This window comes from Cloeon dipterum, chromosome 4 (genome assembly GCF_949628265.1).
Source record: "Cloeon dipterum chromosome 4, ieCloDipt1.1, whole genome shotgun sequence".
Classification (NCBI taxonomy): domain Eukaryota; kingdom Metazoa; phylum Arthropoda; class Insecta; order Ephemeroptera; family Baetidae; genus Cloeon; species Cloeon dipterum.
Genome location: NC_088789.1, coordinates 15,971,884 through 15,989,362, shown reverse-complemented (window position 1 = coordinate 15,989,362; position 17,479 = coordinate 15,971,884). Strand labels below are relative to the sequence as shown.

Here is a 17,479-nt window from a genome sequence, read left to right as displayed (position 1 = left end):
CAGCTGCCCGAGTGCCCGCGAAGGACGCGTGATTCTGTTTTGATCGCCAATCGCTCACTCACTCAGCGCAGCTGGTTTTTTTTTAAGTTTTTTACTCTGCCAAATTATTATGACTGAAAAATTGCAAGTTTTAAAGGAAGCGCAGATACATTTCTTGGCGTCGCTATCCATGAACAAATTTCCCAAGCTGGTATTTGTAATATATCATCTTAAACCGTTTAATTATAAGAGGAGGTTTAATCTGGAGGATTTTCCAACAATTCTGAAATTTTAGGAAGATTTAGTGGACGTGTTAAAGGAAAGCGAAGAAACACAGACGGAATTTATTGAAATGACTTTTGAGCTTGAGACGGTCCATAAATATCCTGTCAAGATGTCACTGCAAAAATGGTTTTTAAAATTTCTCATGGACAAGGTAATTTTATCATTACATATCCTTTATCAAATTACATAGTATAACTCTGTAAATTGTACTTGGTGAATTTCAGCTAGAAGCGTGTAGTTGCGATATCTCTGAAAAATTCTTTTACTTATACTGCGATTTGTTACAAAGAGAAAAGGAATTTCAGGAAGGTAAGTGTATAGTATCATGTACATGATCACTACTTACAATATATATATTTATGTAATTTAATCCCTATTAACTATTATGAAGCGTCCCATTCTTATTTTAAATTTTGTTTTTCAAACTTCAGAAAAATGGAAAAGCAAACAAATAGAACATGTAATTCGGAATTGATTTAACTTTTTCCAATTATAAAATTTAACCGCCGCACTCTTTAACCAGCCCAGTACCATCATTTCCCGTTGCCAAGCAGCAACAAGTGCATTATAATAAAAGGGGATGGAAATTTTCTCAGCGGTGGAACAACTGGCTTAAGTCTTTGGCAGGTATGGGTTTTCTGCGAAAAAATAGTTTTTAATTATTTAAAATTTCATTTTTGCCCTTCCAGGCTGGTTTTGCTTTAGCTGAATGGTGTTTGGAGAACCGTGAAAGGCTTGTAGGAAAAACAGTGTTGGAATTAGGCTCTGGATGCGGATTCACTGGAATGGCTATAGCGGCAGGTTGCTCAGCGAAACAGGTCATAATGACCGATGGTCACAAAAAAGTGCTGCAACAGCTGGTCGAAACGGTCAACATTAATTGCTCAGAAGAAAAAATTGAAGTAGGAACAGGAGAGAACCAGGACTTATTGCTGAAAACCTGTGTAGAGGAAACTGCTGTTTCTGTGCTCAACCTACCTTGGGAAAATTCGTCTGATGTGATAATAGAAGAGCCTCCTGAATTGATCATAGCTGCAGGTAATGTGGATTTAACTAAAAGTCAATTTAAAAAATAATTCCTTCCTTAAAAAAGATGTCGTTTATGACCCAAGTGCATTCAAAGACCTCAGCAACACGCTCCTGAACTTGTTGGCTAGAACGAAAGGCGTTGAGGTGATTTTAGCTTGCACTCTAAGAAATGAAGACACTCTAAATGGCCTATTTGCCACACTGGGGGATCAAGTGTCTGTGAATGAGGAACAGCCGCCAGGCAAGGACTTTTTTGTCTATGAACATCAATTTCCTGTTTTATTCTACAGATTAACATTATCGTCTTGAATAAAAAATATTTTTAAGTAGCATAATATGATGACTTTTATTTGTAATAATTGTTATAAATCAAAGTGCTGGTCTCAAAACTTTGAGTGTTTTATAGAATTGCTTCAATATCAGTTTGACATTAGTTCATTAGTTTAAGAAAACAAACAAGCTGGATAGCAAAAATGAAATACCAGCTGCCACAGTGAGCTTTAAAGTTACAATGCAATCACTAATACAGCATTATTTGTACCACTCAAGCAAATTATTTCTTTCACAGGAAATTTTAAAAGTTTTAGCAAAAATAATTTAAGAAGCCTTTAGTATACATGAAGCTACAGAATATCAGCCTATATATGTGCAGTCAAGTGTAGACGCATTAGTAAATGCCAAGGTCAGATCATTCCAGTGCGGTAACAAAATACTCAATTATTTATAAATATTATAAAGATACATTAATACAAAAATTAATGGTGGTAACCAAAGTTTAGTTAAAAAACGCTCTCATAATTATGTTTGCCATGATTACTTTAAATGCCATCAAATAATTTGATTATATTCAAGCTTCAGAGCACTAGCAAAGAACGCGAGTCTCAATATACAATCAATTTATCAATCGACATTAATGCTCTCTTGATGAGAGTCATAGAATTGAGGTGTTAGAAAATCATTGTTTGTTATCTGCGGATTGATCTGTGGGAGAGAGCCTGGATAGTTCGTTCGTCGACGGTTGGCTCTGATTTCTCTTTGATTAAAGTGCCTGACAGGTTCACAGCAACGAAAAGGCTGCAGAGTAGAAGAGGCCCAATTATTGCACCCTCCACTCCCAAGCAAAGTATTCCTCCAGCAACGGCAAGGCCCGTCAAGTAGGGATGTCCTCCTCTGTAAAAAAAAAAATAAAGATCAAATTCCTTTATATTATATTTGAATGCTTTTCTGTACCCTTTGATTTCAGAGTAGATTGTGGTGTCGACAACTGATGCTGGCAACAAATGGCACACTAAGAGGAGTAAAGCTTCAAACCCCCTGTCTTGCGCAAGCCAAAGTTCCAAGGTGGCAGGCAAACTAGCCCAATATGTGCCTAGGAAGGGCACAGCACCAAGCATTGCGGCCAAAACTGGAACATAATTGCTTTCACATGTCTCTCTAGAGGGCGTTTTTAATATTTACCTGAAGGAAGGTACACAATTTTGACGTGGAACAAATTGTGGATGAGCCACGTCCAAGACCCATAGAACACAGCCATTTTGAAAGAGGCTCTAAAAACTCCGTTTATGGACGCCTCCAAGGCTTCACCAAAGCGCTTGCCGTTTGTTGGGCTAAAGTTGGTGATGAGCTCCACCGGCTTGTACAAAGAGCCGCTCGAGTTGAGCAAATAAAACAGGGCAGTGAAGAAGACAACCTGTAATAAATATTTGTCACAAACAAATATTTCTAAACCAAAAACAACTCACGAGGCTTAGAAGAAAGTTAAGTACTGCAGTCCCGCCTCCAAGGACAATTGAAAGCAGCGTGGTGAGAGAACCAAAGAAGAGGCTTAGATTGTCCTGTAAAAGCGTCCACACTGACGCCATCACCGAGGTCAGGGTGCCCATGTTGGCCTTCAACCAACCTGTCATGGCTCCAAAATCAAGAAGTTCTGGAATAATGAGAAATATTTTGAAATATTTCTGGTGATTTGTGCAATGGAAAAATATGAATCCAGTCTTTTTTGGATAAGTTTGTTAAGTAAATATTCATTTAAATCCTGCCTCTATTCTTCATTTTTATGACAGAAAATATTTTAGCCAAAAATATTCTCATTACAAGAAACCCTTTTACTTAATTGCTCATCCCATTCTACATTTAATTAAAAAAACAAAAGGAGATTTACCTGGAGTGGTGGTCAGTCTGCTGACAAGAGAGTCCCAGCTGGAGAAAACTGCATCGCTCGTGACGACTGGTCCGTGCACATTGTTATCGTTTGAAGCTGCGCTGATAACCCACACCTGGTAAAGGCGATCCCACAGCTCCAACACCTGGTGTTCAAGCTGAGACGCTTTTGTCGTGTCCATTTGATTACCAATCATGTATCTGACCTGAGCACAAAGCAATTGATTATTTATTTGGTGTGTTTCGCCGGTTAAAAAAATTGTAGAGACCATGTTTGATATCCCCTCTCGTCCATACTGATATGCATTGTCCAGCATTTGCTTAATCCCATCGCCAATGCCTTCTGGCAGCATTTGCAGCAGCTCAGGATTGTTGACAATGGTGGTGTTTGCAAATTGAGCTGCGGTCTGAACAATGTGCACTCCTTCACCGTAAATCTGTGAATATTTTAAATTTGTTTTAAATTGTCTTTTAATTTGATATAATTTATGCCTCACCTGGATTAAGATGAAGATAGTGAGCATGAGGGAGAGAATGATGAGTCCAAATATGACAACGACACTTGCAGCCATGTCAATGGAATTTTCTACAAAAGATGCACCCCAGTTGTGAGCCCGTCCAATTATCTGTACCAATAGAGTTAATTACAGGTTCAAGCAAATCAAGATCCAAACTCACCTTTATGACTCCTCTGATAGGCGGTGGAAAGAGTGAAGTTTCTCGCTCTTTGCACCAGTCAACCACTAATAACCATATATCTGAAGATTTGGCATAGATGAACTGCTTCACGCCAAAATATGACACTGAAATTTTCACAGTGAATGGAAGTTTAAGCGTTTAAAACTCTGCACATACAGCCTTTGCTGATGCAGTAGAATACCAGAGGCAGTGGCACAACTCCAAGCAGCCATGTGTTTTTGTACAAAAACATGGCGAGGCAAGCCCAACCGACAGCCATCAAGCAGTGGTTGCTATTCAAGCCTTCTGGAGGTGCTATAGAAGCAACCAAGAAACTTTCTGGAATCCTATGCTGCAATTTAAAGGTAGTGAGAGACTGGCCATAAACATAGCACATCGCAATATTACTCGAGGCCTGAATGGCGTGCTGGTAAAATATGTGATGTGCCCCGATCTGCTGGACATCAAAGACATTGGCCTAATGTTCCTGAACGCAAGTCTTTTGCCTCCAAGACCACGGTGGTCGGTTGTGTCTGGAGAACAAATAGAGTCTGTCGCAGCTCCAATTGGCGATTTCACATCTACAGCTGCAACCTCTGGTCTTTGAGGCGTTTCTTCCAGCTGCGCGTCTTCAGAATCAGCATCATCATCATCCTAAAATTGATATTTAGATTTATTTTCCATTTAGCAGCAGAACTAACCTCTTTAATATCATTCTGCAACAGCTCTGGGATTGCTTCCTGTAGGAAGACTAGTTTTATCGTTTCCAGCAAAGAGGCTTCACTACCTAGTGATTTGATTTACAGTAAAAACTGACTCATTTAAAGCACTGCTAATCTCACCCTTCAGCTTTCGTTGAATGTGCGTTTCCCAGACCTCCATGCCTAAGCCCACAGCGAGCAGTAGTGAGGCAAAGGAGAAAATCGCTACGTTCCAAGCTTTGCTCTCGATGCTGGAGTTGAACAGAGCGGTGAACGCCCAGCACACAGTGGCCAGCCATAAAATGCAAGACATCACAGACAATTTCCGCTGGGAAGATTCGCTTTTGCTCTGGCACAGCAGGACCACATACCCAGCAGCAACGCAAGTGATCTGTAAATCGAAATTATCAACTCAGTCAAAATTTAAAACTTTCTGTTACGAACCAGCCAAAAGCTAAGGTGGGACACGGACCAGTTGATGATGGCCAGGGTGAAGGAGCCGCAGACCTTGGCAATGATGATTACGAAACGCGGCATGTAGTGGTACGCCAGGGTTGCTATAAAAACCGTGCCCACCACGGCCAGCAATGCCGTCAGGTGCTTGTAGATGAGGTTTCCAATTAGATTGGAGAAGGAGTTCACCACACGGAACGGAGTAACAGCCAGACCTACGATGAACGGAGTAGAGTTCCCCTTAAGGCTGGAGAACCAGGACTTCAAGTAAATCACGAGCGATTGCTGCAATTTAAACACATAGAAAGGCATTTACAGCGGTGGAGCGTGTCTTCAACCTTGAAAGGATGGAGGGCAGATCCGCACAGGAGCGCCCAGAGCAAGGGTTTCATAAAAGGCTCCATGATGAAGCAGACAGCATAGCCGACACAGGTGCAGACCATGAGGAGAAAGAGTGCCAAGGCATTGTAGAGTGCATGTCGAAGGGCCTTTTCGTGACCCTGCGGTATCAGGTAGTTGAAGACATGCTCAAACGGCGACTTGATGTAGTCGTTTTGTGGAGTAGCTGCCATCTTTAGGGAAGTTGAGGACTTCCTCCTCTCCCGAGGGGCAGGCTTAACCTTATAAATAGCAAAATTATAAAGAACACATTTACATATGAGAAGTGCGTGGTCCTAAGAGACAGAAATTGATTGTATCCGTGGAACTGTTTCAAAAATTAACGCAATAAAATTTTACACTTAGTGCAGCCGCCATTCAACACTTTCTGACGACCGACACAAGCAATGTTATGAATTATATTATTTAGAATTGACAAGGTATACTTACTTGCACTTCACTTTAGAAAGGCATAAAATTTAATCGGGTAGAGCGGGTCATGTTCCTCCTGGCCGTTACGTCAATGTTAGCGTATGTATGTATCTGCTATTGCGTTCGGTCCACAACTTTTTTTAATGCGACGATAGTTTTGAGAAGTACATAATATTGTTCCCTAGAAACAGATGCATGATAAGAAGAATTGATTTTTAAAACATTTGTGATCAATGACACATACTATCAATCAAAGTCAGCACTAATACTTCGGGAATAATGAATGAGAAGATGATTCTTTGACTATCGACTTCCACACCCTTTTGTTGACATGAAAATTTAAATGGGGGGCGTACCCGCTGTCGCTTTTTAGGGTGTATGTATTCGTGGCGCGCAGCTGACAATGGGCGCAGCTCAGCTCGTTGACTTCTTCCTTATATAGAATAATATAATTACATATATTATACTGTTTTATATACTGTATATAAATTATATGTTATGGATATTATTAAATTTAATCCAACAACATGACCCATTATAATTAGAAACGGATAAAATAAAATTAATATTCAAACTATCTTTGAGCAATATATGACTTAAATTATATGCATGATGTAGTTTCCCTTTTCCTATTTCGCCTTCAGATACAAATGATAATAAATGAGTTTTAATTCAACTTTTTTATTCATGTCAATATCTTCTGCTGAATTAGATTTTGTCATCTCAATCGATAAATAGTTATTTATGCATTTCTTATCAGATTTAAGATTATTGAAATACGGTTTAAACAAAAATCTATTTATGTTCCACCTGAAAAGGGGTAGTGGGATACTGACCAGATTTAAAAAAAGATACTTCATTTTTTACCCTTTAAAAAAAATTACACTGCATGCAGTGAAAAAGTATGCGATATAATCAAAGTATTTTTTTATCAATGCGTAGGGAAACTAGAGCCCTGTAGGCCCCGAAAAAGGTTCATTAAATAAACAACATGTTAATTGTGGTGTTTGTGGAATTGGTACCTTTATTGAAGTAAAATGTTTACAATGAGGACACTACAGTTAGCTGACCAATGATACATCCTTCTTTATGAATAACTCTGTGTGTTAATTTTCACACATTCCATTGATTAGTCGTCACGGTTCCATATATGAAACATGCACAATTTTTTTTAGTTCGCTTTTTATTACATTTCTCTATCAACGTTTTTATGATAAAATGTGTTTTTAAAAAATGGGTGGTTACATAGAAGGGCCGCAGCATCTACTTTTCTCAACGCTTTGTTACTTCTCGTCATAACTCAGCATCTAAGTTACCAATCGATTATTTACAGCATTTTGTGACCGGTTCAAGAAACTAAGAACAATTATCATGATAAATCAATAGAACAAGCAATAGAACAATAAAATCCTGCCGCATGTTTCATCAATTCTGATGTATTGTCCAAAATGCGTGTCGGATCGAAAGAGCATTCTTCGCGAGAAATTGGTATTGCAGACATGCGCCAATATGCATTGTAATTGCGTCAAGTGGACAGAATAAAAATCGCCTATCAAGTCAAGGGAGGAATGATCTGTGTAGTAATGTAGTAGTGAGAGCGCAATAAATCAAGAAATATGGTACAATTATTACAATAATAGTGCGTTCATCAACTACTCGCATGTTTATGAATATCAGTAAAAAATGAACACCTTATAATTACTTGCCATTTAAATACCGGATTTGTCTATTGAATTTATCCAGATATTCTATAATGGCTCAAATGAATCACGAATTTAAATCTATAAGTGCTTGAACAATATTTATACAGTGCCTGGCTGAACTTTCAGGCTAAAACAATTTCCCTAGATTTTTAGCGAGTTGCAACTCAAAGAACTCAAAAAGTACACCGGCCATCGATGAAAACAAACTTACGTGAAAACTATTGGAAGTATTGCAACTTGAAATATAGCGAAGTGCGGTGCGGCCGGGCCTCTTAAAAAAATATGACAGAGGCCCACACCAGTAAACCATACCGATCAGGTTCAGCTGATACCAAGAGAAACTGCTTTTGTTTAAAAATAAATATTTACCAGCAGCACTAAACAGATAGTCGTCAGAATGGCTAATATTCTAAAAAAAACTTCCACTGCGCTCAAAGGTCCAGAATGGAGTTTTAAAAATTCGTCAAACACCGAAGCTACACAGTAAGTATGTACACAAAACTGCTTGGGTGGTGTTGGGGCGCGGCACTGCTGCTGAAAAACCGCACTTACCAAACTACGAACAAGCGACGCTCGTCTCCTTGGCTGTTGGCTGCTCACCGGCCTGCTGTGAACAAACACTCGGTTAACTATCGCACATTTAAGACATCCAAGCGGCCCTTGCATGCAATCGCCCTGGACGGCATCACACCTGCTCAGCATTGCCAGTGACACTCGCCAAGACGGCGGCTTCGATGCTCGAGTCCAGCTGCTGTCGGCAGCTAGTATCTTGAGACGGGTTGGACGAGTCATCCAGGATTGAGTTGGAATCGTCCCCGCCGCGCATGATCGTCAACTCGCCGTCTCCCTAAGGGGTTTGTAATCACGCGATAAGGGTTTTGGCTGGGGATTTTGTTGGCGGGTTTTGCGCAGATTTTGAGTTGAAGAGTTCGAAGCGACTGCGCTAACCCACTAAGCCGGCGATTTAGATCCAAGATTCGTGCATTCCAAAAGAGAATTAAGTGCAGAAGTATCAAAATGAGCACTAATGCTACCATAAGAAAGAGAGAAAGTTTGAAGTTGGGAATCAGTTTTCTTCTGACGAGGAACTAGCAATTCAGTTTTCCTCAGATCGTCAGCTTCAGGGAAGAATGGACTACTAATACCTGCACTCCAAACCCAATTAATTTAGCGGACTATGTAGATTGATAAGCTGTTTACTGTTTACATGTGACTGCATTAGTGGTGCTATTTTCATGCAACACATCGCCCCCACTGGTCATGCAACTCACATTTCCGTTTCCGGTTTGCATTTTCTTATTCGGACCATCGATGCTGCCCTCGGATTTTCTTCGTTTTGCTGGGCTCGGACTCGAAGCAGCATTTGCATTGTCGATGCTGCCATTCAGGTGAGAGTTCACTGCACCCGTACTCGACTGAACAGAAGAGCAATGTTTCAAAAAAGGGATTTGTTCAAAAAAGGGATTCGTTCGGTCGACCAAATCGTTGAGGCCAAAGCAACAGGTTCAAATCAGTACGCACAGGTGGATAATGGGAAAAATTTATATTTACGCTTAAATGAACATGTTAGTAAAGCATGCATTGTCAGTCATCATTTTGGCAAATGAGTTGAGTTTTGAAGATTACTGGCCTAATCAACGATTCTTCGCTATCTTTCGATTACCGAATCTTCGCATACCTTTCGTTCTCGTTTAAGAGCGCCAGTCACCGATATGGGCAGGTATTGGTTCAGTTGTTTCCTGCAACAGGACAATCCTAAAATTTCATATGACAAAAAAGTTGCGATCACTTACCTCTTTACGTATTTCGCGTCTACTTTTGATCCGTTTTTTCCCATTTTCACGGCTTGTCTATCAACTAGGTCGGTGAACGCTTTAATATCAACAGTCAAATCAATGTTTAAGTTTTCTGTTTTTGCAAACTCAAGCCCGATGAACCAAGAATTGCAGAATTTCTCACTAAAAGACATAAAAATATTACCATCAGTTGATTTTTCCAGATTTTAAATAATGCAAACTCACGCAACAGAGTCTTCAATGGGTATGTAGCTTTTGGGATTGATGTGAGCTATGGTGATGAACTTGTTCCGCTCAAGATTGCCTATCAAATGTCTGATTTTGGACTCAATCAACCCAGTGTATTCTAGTAAGTCTTCTGCAGTGCTTGCAGAGGCAAGCAAAACGATGAAATGCCTGAAATCATTAAAAAAAAAATAGGAGTGCCACAATTTACACATTTTTTGAAGCAACGCACTTGTATTTGAGGAAGAATTTAGGAGGTTCAAAAAGTGCGTCCCATGTTGTTTTTCCCTGCATGATATCGTCAGTTATTTGCAGTCCCTTTTTGAACTCCTCTTGCATTATGGTTCTCGTGGAGACAGAAACGTTGAATGTGGAGTTCTGCTGAGGGTAGGCGGGAGTTATGATGGGCATCTGGTGGAATCGGTCTGAAACGTTGACTCTAGGATCCCATACAGGAAACCCGAGATTGGCAGAGTCAGGCTGCTTCAGAAGAACCGGTTGGGGCCACTTCCACTGCGAGAAAACCAAGAAGAATTTGTGGACGAGAGTTGCTGATGCTGCATTTGGATAAAGCTGGCATGTGCGTGCCACCAACATGGCCCACGACACACCACCCAAGAAGCCCAGCGCGTTGCTGTAGATTCCGTGCTCTGAAATGCATCAAGTTATACTCTAGTGAGGGCCATGTTTAAAATTTTCTCACTCTTAGCCCACAGTTTGATAGCACGCAGAGTAAGCCTGAAAGAGTCTTTGTTTGGTACTAATCTGAGTATCTCGTCTGTGACTCTGCAGCCGTTGAGACTTCTCACGCATTTGGGGTCCAAGTTCTTTAAAAGCAGGTCATCATGCAAGTCCTGCAATACACTCGGTTATAGAAAAAAATCCGTGCTGCAGTCGCAAAAACAATACAAACCATGTCAGGAGGTATTTCTCGGAGGGCCAAGCGAGCAAAGAGCATGTCGATTTCCACACCATCAAATTCCATTTTGATCACAGGTACAAAGGCATCCTCAACGGCCTGTGCCATAGAAAAGAAAGTTAAGCTTGCAAGGTACAAAATTTTATCTTACTCTGAGATCGGAAGTTTCTGGCTGCGCCTTGAGAAGCTCAAAAAATGATGAAAAATAATCCGCTCGATCAACATGGCGGGGCGCGACGCAGAGTGCGTCAATGTCGGCACCTTTCTGATGCACTCCTAGGCGGTAAGAACCAAACGTGTAGATTTTTCCTCCAACCTTTTTAAATAAATATTAAGCATCACAAGGAAATAGTAATCAGACTTATATCTTACTTGTTCAGCTACATTTGGAGGCATGTTCTTCTTGATTGACACGTCCTTGATCCATTCCGTGACCAGATTATTGAGCTTGCTCAATATTTGCATTCTGATCGTAAATAAATAAACCAATAAACAAATTAGTTGTATCGTTCAGGGTAGATAATTGTTAGTTCTGTATGTTGTATCACTAGACACCTATTTTTGTAAGTATTTTCTAAGGAGGATATCGTTTTAGATCCTAATTATGAAGTGCAATAAACACGCGCTTCATCAACAGAGCGAGACACCTATTCACATTTTTATATTTCAGATCCAAGATGTCATCACGTCTACTTCTTCTTACATAAAAAAGTTTGCAAAACAGATCTACCAGTTAATAACAATTAGATCCATGGTCCATGGATATAACTAGAGGTCTCAGCCAGCTGGGCTGCACCGCGCCAGCCGGAAAATTTAGGGTCACATGGGCAGCCGCCAGCTGCCGTGAATCTGGCTAAGCCACGGTAAAAAAGGGTCAAAACTTAAAAAGTGCAGGATAAAAAATGTCTTTCGGCTCTTCGGGCCGTTAACTTCGCGTTTAAAATATTGTTAGCCGCGCCAGCCGCCAGTGAAAACGACCAGCTGCCGCAGGGCAAAAAATTTGGCTAAGCTGGTTCCCCCAGCCACCTAAAATCTCTTGGCTCAGACCTCTAGTTAAAACGAATTTTGGGTGCGAATAGGTGTACGAATTATACGCACGCTTGTTTGAAAACCCAAAAGCAATGCACGTGATAACCTATTCACGCCAAAAATTAGAATATTAATACATATTTTAAATTTAACTGTTAAATCAGCTTGTTAGTATAGAAAACGGTATCTTTTTGGTGTTCAGCAAGACGTTAATAATGCTACTAATCAAGCAAATTCTCACCGATGGTTTAGTTCTGCTTCCGTTTCGAACACATCATAAGGTTTAAGGGCCTCTTCCAACTCCTTGGTCCTCTGCAAGTCGATGGCCTTGGGGAAGGCCAAGCTGATTGCAGAAGTCATGCCAAGATTCCGCTGCTGGGACGCAGATTGGCTCTGGGGGTTGCTCGACCACATTCTGTCGGATCTGAATGACAATGACTGTCGGTCACACATAGTTCGTTTTCCTCCCAAGTTGGTCTGTACCTGGAAATCTTGCTCGCGTTTGTACCGTATCAACATATTACTGGCCGGCGGATCAAGAAATCAGTTCGTCGTCGTAATCAGCATTCGTATGGACGGGTCCTACAATTTGTGAAAACTTTTAAGAAAACACGTTTAGATAACAAAAGATCACAAATAACAAATGTTTATCTCAATGCGTATTTTCTTGTTTTCAATCTTCAATTTTAAAATTCACGAATTTTACAAAGAGATGCTCATTTAAGATAAATACATAATTCGGGCATTATTATTTATCCGAACCAAGTGAGAATGAAGAGGAATTCTAAAAATATTACGAAAACAAAAAATACGATGCAAAATGAAACACTGCGCTCGTGATGGCTTGCTTTTCACCGATGGCGTGTTTTCTAAACAATAGAATCTAGGCAGCGTCGAATTTGTGCTAACAAAAAGATTTTTAACATGTTTTCATTGCTACAATGAAGTCGAAACCTGGTAAAAAATTGCATGGAAAATGAGCAACTCTTAATCTTACCATGATTGAGGTTCTGTGGATTGCAAGTCGAAAAAATTGCCGTCAAACTTCTGAAAATTTCAATAAAATTTCATAACACAGACCTACGAAAACAACTGCAAAACATGGCGTTATTTAATGCAAGCTACCAACTTAACAGAAAGTAGCATAGCCAACATAACACATTTAAAATTTAAACTTTCCAGAAAAAACATTTTATCATTTCAAAGTTTTAAGATTAAATTTAATATCCAACAGTCAGATTCAATGGAAAAAATTTATTCCCCACTTAAAGAAGCCGTTTCAAGTTCGAGTCTTGAGATCAATGACTATTAACTACATATTATCGTTTAGTCGAACACCGAGTAGTAGTGAGCGTGAACCGTGAAGCGTGAACGCCGTGGACTGTACTTTACCGCTCTCTCTGTTCCCTCCCCAAACTTAGCAGCTACAATAAGACAAGAAGTGCTGCTTCCTTATTGGACAGCGGTAAAGCATTAGTAAGGGCGCCAAAAACAGTCGTTGCCTCTTTCCAAAACGATTCCCTTTAAATGTAATAAAATCCATAAAATCAAAAGATGACGAGGTGCGTATAAAGCAGGTATAAAGCCAAATGGTTATTTATATATTTGTACTTTGTAGCGATGTGGTAGTTATAAAAAATGAGCCATTTTTTTGTAATTCGCTTCCTGTGTGAAATAGAAGCAATTTAATAAGTTTAATAAATTCTTAAAATGCTTCGACTCGTTTATTTAATCAGTTTATACCTCTTTTAAAATGGGCTGGGTTACCCCCTGATAGCGACCAACTCGCGAAAATAGTTTTTTAAGGAGAAAAATAACGTTGCAGGTTGCAGTTGACAACCCTGCTCAAACTAACGTTTAAGTCGGCTGACATACACATCACCGCGATCTCTCTTCTCTATTGCAATATGCAATATTTAGGGACTGGAAGTAAATTGGTCGTACACTTAAAACTCGTCCTAATTCGCAAATCTTATTCGTATTGAAGTTCACAACGTTAATAAATATATTGTTTTACGCTCACTCAACAATAATTCGAATAATTCTTCACAGTTAAATCTCTTTCACATGGTAGCTATTTCGCAAAGGTCAGCAAAAAAGGTTTACAAAGCAAGGCCTTGATGTGCGCTGGCGAGGAAACAAAACTTGTTATACCGCAGTACACTTCAAATGTCACGAGCAGAATGAGATTGATTATTTCAAGCTGTAGACAATTTTAAGCGAACGCAAATAATATATTTAAACATGATAAATCTTTTTTTTCATAATTTTATCTAAAACTGTTGAGGCCCTTTAGGTCTTATTTAATAAGAATGAATTTATTTAAATCTAGAAGATGAGCCGTAGCTGGCTATAAAGTTGTCCTCTGTCTTCTTCAAAGAGAAAGTTCAATAAAAATTACATTTTTCGGGATGGGCGAACCACTATGTAATAGCTAACGACTAATTCACTGAAATCCCAATATCACCTAAAAAGGGCTCATGGGCCTCATTGGTGGAAGCCCAGTCCAGAAAAGAAACAGCTCACCGTGTTTCTGCCCCCGCACTGGGGTCCTTAATTGAAACGCCAGACCGACCAGCAAATAAATAAAATTCGACATAAGTAAATTAAAATATTATTGATGATACTGTGCAGTAAAAGCTAAAAGGGAACAGGGTCATCAATTAAGAAGTTGTATGGTGTTTTAGTGAAAAACCGGAGAAAATTAAATTAAAATGGCTAATTGGTAAAGCCTTAAAATACATATTATGGACTATGAAATATTCAACTATTTCATGCTGTTTGGCTTGCATTGATTGCTTTGCGTGCACTTAGAGTGTGAGAATCTAAGTGATAATGTTTAGGGGTCAAGTGCGGGCTGATCTGAGCTCACCATTTAATTCTCTTGCATTGCAATGCCGAGACCATTCGGATTTAGATGTATTGCGACTGATTTCCGACTCGCTACTTGCTGGTTTGCATCTTACCAGCATGCGTGAATTAATTTCACGGGACGAATGCCTTAGCGTTTCAATAAAAGACGCCGGGCTGGTCCTTTTCTGGACTGCGTTTCCTCCAAGGAGGCCCGTGCGCCCATCATGTGTTTCGTTCGCAGAGTTTTCGCGATTTTTTTTTTCTTGAATGGGTGACCCCCTGATAGCGAACAACTCGGTTCGCTAATAGAGGTTGCCATCTCGAAAGGGGTAAACCGACCAAAAACACATTTAAAATCCCATATCGGCTAAAAATGGAAAAATAAAGCAATTTTCCAAACAGATCTCCGAATGATCACATAAGAAAAACATGAAAGAAGTTTTGGTAATCAGGCTGAACGAGTGACTATGTTTGTGAATTGCGGTGTTCATGGCCATCACACAGAGCCGACGAGCCTCTCAATTTATTGCCAATCTGATAGCAATTCCGTCCGCTGTCTGCTGGCCAAGTGTGTGTGTGTGTGTGCGCGCGCGAGTGCAAATAAGCATCCATCACACGCTTACTATTCACGAGGGCGTGTGATTTTACACCGCACTCTCTACCAGCAAGGGTATCGGCGCGAGTTGTCAGTTGACGCAGGCAGCGAGGGTGCACTGAAAAGCACCCCTCCCTGGAGTGGCGCACAATATAGGTGTGCGAGGGAGGCTGATTGCGCGCGATAACCGGTGTTTTACGACTGCCAACGCAGAACACACACGTGTGCCGCGAGCGTCTCTCAGGCAACCAACTGACACGACTCGCGTCCCGCCGCCTTAGACACAAGAAATTTTAGGAGGAGGATACATAAAAATGGATGGACAAATACCTTTGCCCCTATTTAAGAAGTGCCATTAATGTAAATGATTAGCACAAAATGCATGATTTCAATAAAATCCAAAAAAGTTTCAATAATATTTTTCTAAATATTTGAAATGTCTTGCCACACGATGCTAAATTTGTAAGGCAGTCAAAGTGTTCATCGAAATCAATTCTTTGCCCCATTTGAAAATTATATCAATGCCCGAGCAGTGCTCCCAAATGTCTTGTTTTATTCATCATAATTATGAGGAACAATTTATCGCCTAAATTCAAACAAAAGCTAAAATGATATTTTTCCTAACATACATAATTTACGGACTGATTTTTTCTGCATTTCTGTGTCAAAAATTAATATTTTGTCACTTCATTTTTTATGTGGGGATATGCATGAGGTAAAGTTACCCCTCCGACCCGCAATGATTATAATTTTGAATCGAATTTTTAAATTGGAAAACCTCCTGGCTAGGGTTGTCGTTTTTAGCCCAAACGCGGGTGGGTGGCAACCCTAGACCTCACCCCCGCAGCCGCGTGGGTGTCGCCACGACGAGAGGAACACGAGACTGGCGGTTCGCCGCGAGTTGATGGCAATTTTTCCGCCGAATCGAAGGCCGACCCGCTAACATTGTGTGCCGGGGCCGATTTTCTCGAATTTCGGGCCCCACCCGAGGGAGACAGTTAAGAAGAAAGCAATTCTGCTATTTGTACTGCGGCTCGGCGGAAAATCGATAGCACCCTCCGCAGTGCAGTTGCGCGCATATGACTGACATGCGGGCGGCGCGTGGCTCTCTGCTCTCCCCCTGGGGCGGTTTCTTGCGCGCGGCCTCCACTTGTTAAATAATATCGCGCCTGCCGACGCCGCGTTCTCCCCGCTTCTAATTAGCGAACGACGGCCGGACAACCTTAATGCTTTTGTTCCATTAGATGAGGGCGTTTATATTCTCTCTTATTCTCTTAACGACGCACTTTCAAATTACATCGGTAGCTATGGAAATTGGTTGTGAAAGAAAACCAATGCTGATCTCTAACAAAAATCTGTTTTCACGATCGTCGTTTTGGCACTTTTTAGAGAAGTGGAATAATTTTTGTGTTCAGCAATACAATTTAAGTATTGCATCTTATATTGCTAAATATTTAACTGTATAATCTTTACTTAATTTAAATAAACATAAATATTTTTTATTTTTAGAAATGAAATAAAATTTATTTTTCAACGAACGGTTGCAGGCTTAGTGTTGCACGCATAATTGCGTTTAATAAAGTACTAATTTAAAATAACATCATTTCTTAAAAAATTGATTTCATTTAAGTATAAACGGTTCTTTAAAATTTTCAATTTGCCAATGTTTTATACAATGAGAATATTAATTTTCATTTTGCTCCATTTAGTTCACGTTTGTGAAACTTACATAAGTGGGAACCGTAATAAGTATTGGATTAATGCATTATTCTTTGTGTTCTTTACTTATGAAATATTTTGTTCTTGAATTAACAAATAACTGAGATGAGGTAGACGATAGTCCTTGGATCAAACTCTTCCCTTACAGCGTGTGCTGGAGTGTTGTGTCATTTTATCGTTTACGATGTTATCAGGCGCACATGGCTCGCTACCAGCATGGCTACATAAAACATTGTATTTTGTTGGTAAACCAAGACTTTGTCTTGTCGGCCTCTGTCCTTATTGGAAGTGCAAGGGAAAATTTGTTTTGGTTAATTCCATCTTTATTAATAAAATTGATTCATCATTTAGTTTGTCTCGATGATCCAGGTCATAGAATAGATAATTATGTGCATAACGATTTCATTTTTTCTATCAATACCAATTGTTATTTGCAATTTGTGTCAAAATTATACAATTTAAAATTTAAAACGCCTATTCGTGGTGAAATCACAAAGGCATCAGGCGGCGTGGGAAGTGTCAATTTTCCGCTACCAGGCCTCAAG

At 39.9% G+C, this 17,479-nt stretch overlaps 3 protein-coding genes across 4 annotated transcripts; 1 reads left to right on the top strand and 2 right to left on the bottom strand.

The window, feature by feature from the left end:
- Positions 1-31: 31 nt before the first annotated feature.
- On the top strand, positions 32-1,628 carry LOC135944674 (protein-lysine N-methyltransferase EEF2KMT). 2 transcript variants are annotated; one of them, XM_065491778.1, is made up of 6 exons: positions 32-190; positions 275-415; positions 489-573; positions 788-891; positions 954-1,302; positions 1,358-1,628. In XM_065491778.1, the coding sequence occupies exons 1-6, from the start codon at positions 110-112 to the stop codon at positions 1,600-1,602; spliced, it is 1,005 nt and encodes a 334-aa protein (XP_065347850.1). In that variant the 5' UTR covers positions 32-109; the 3' UTR covers positions 1,603-1,628. The 2 variants fall into 2 exon arrangements, with proteins under 2 accessions (XP_065347850.1, XP_065347851.1); XM_065491779.1 differs by having other exon boundaries at positions 75-190; positions 248-415.
- LOC135944667 (transmembrane protein 245) lies at positions 1,621-6,447 on the bottom strand. Its single transcript, XM_065491766.1, has 16 exons — positions 6,340-6,447; positions 6,114-6,276; positions 5,624-5,905; positions 5,277-5,570; positions 4,974-5,223; positions 4,833-4,918; positions 4,540-4,785; positions 4,309-4,483; positions 4,132-4,256; positions 3,951-4,079; positions 3,723-3,890; positions 3,455-3,659; positions 3,036-3,220; positions 2,752-2,983; positions 2,524-2,698; positions 1,621-2,463 (listed from the first exon to the last, which is right to left on the bottom strand). Exons 3-16 carry the CDS (start codon positions 5,855-5,857, stop codon positions 2,259-2,261), a joined length of 2,709 nt encoding a protein of 902 aa, XP_065347838.1. The 5' UTR covers positions 5,858-5,905; positions 6,114-6,276; positions 6,340-6,447; the 3' UTR covers positions 1,621-2,258.
- Positions 6,448-7,093: 646 nt separating this feature from the next.
- hrg (hiiragi) lies at positions 7,094-12,921 on the bottom strand. Its single transcript, XM_065488428.1, has 14 exons — positions 12,765-12,921; positions 12,251-12,349; positions 12,009-12,191; positions 11,111-11,204; positions 10,890-11,054; positions 10,733-10,837; positions 10,523-10,673; positions 10,052-10,469; positions 9,820-9,990; positions 9,592-9,756; positions 9,477-9,537; positions 9,070-9,213; positions 8,490-8,645; positions 7,094-8,405 (listed from the first exon to the last, which is right to left on the bottom strand). Exons 3-14 carry the CDS (start codon positions 12,179-12,181, stop codon positions 8,355-8,357), a joined length of 1,854 nt encoding a protein of 617 aa, XP_065344500.1. The 5' UTR covers positions 12,182-12,191; positions 12,251-12,349; positions 12,765-12,921; the 3' UTR covers positions 7,094-8,354.
- Positions 12,922-17,479: the final 4,558 nt, after the last annotated feature.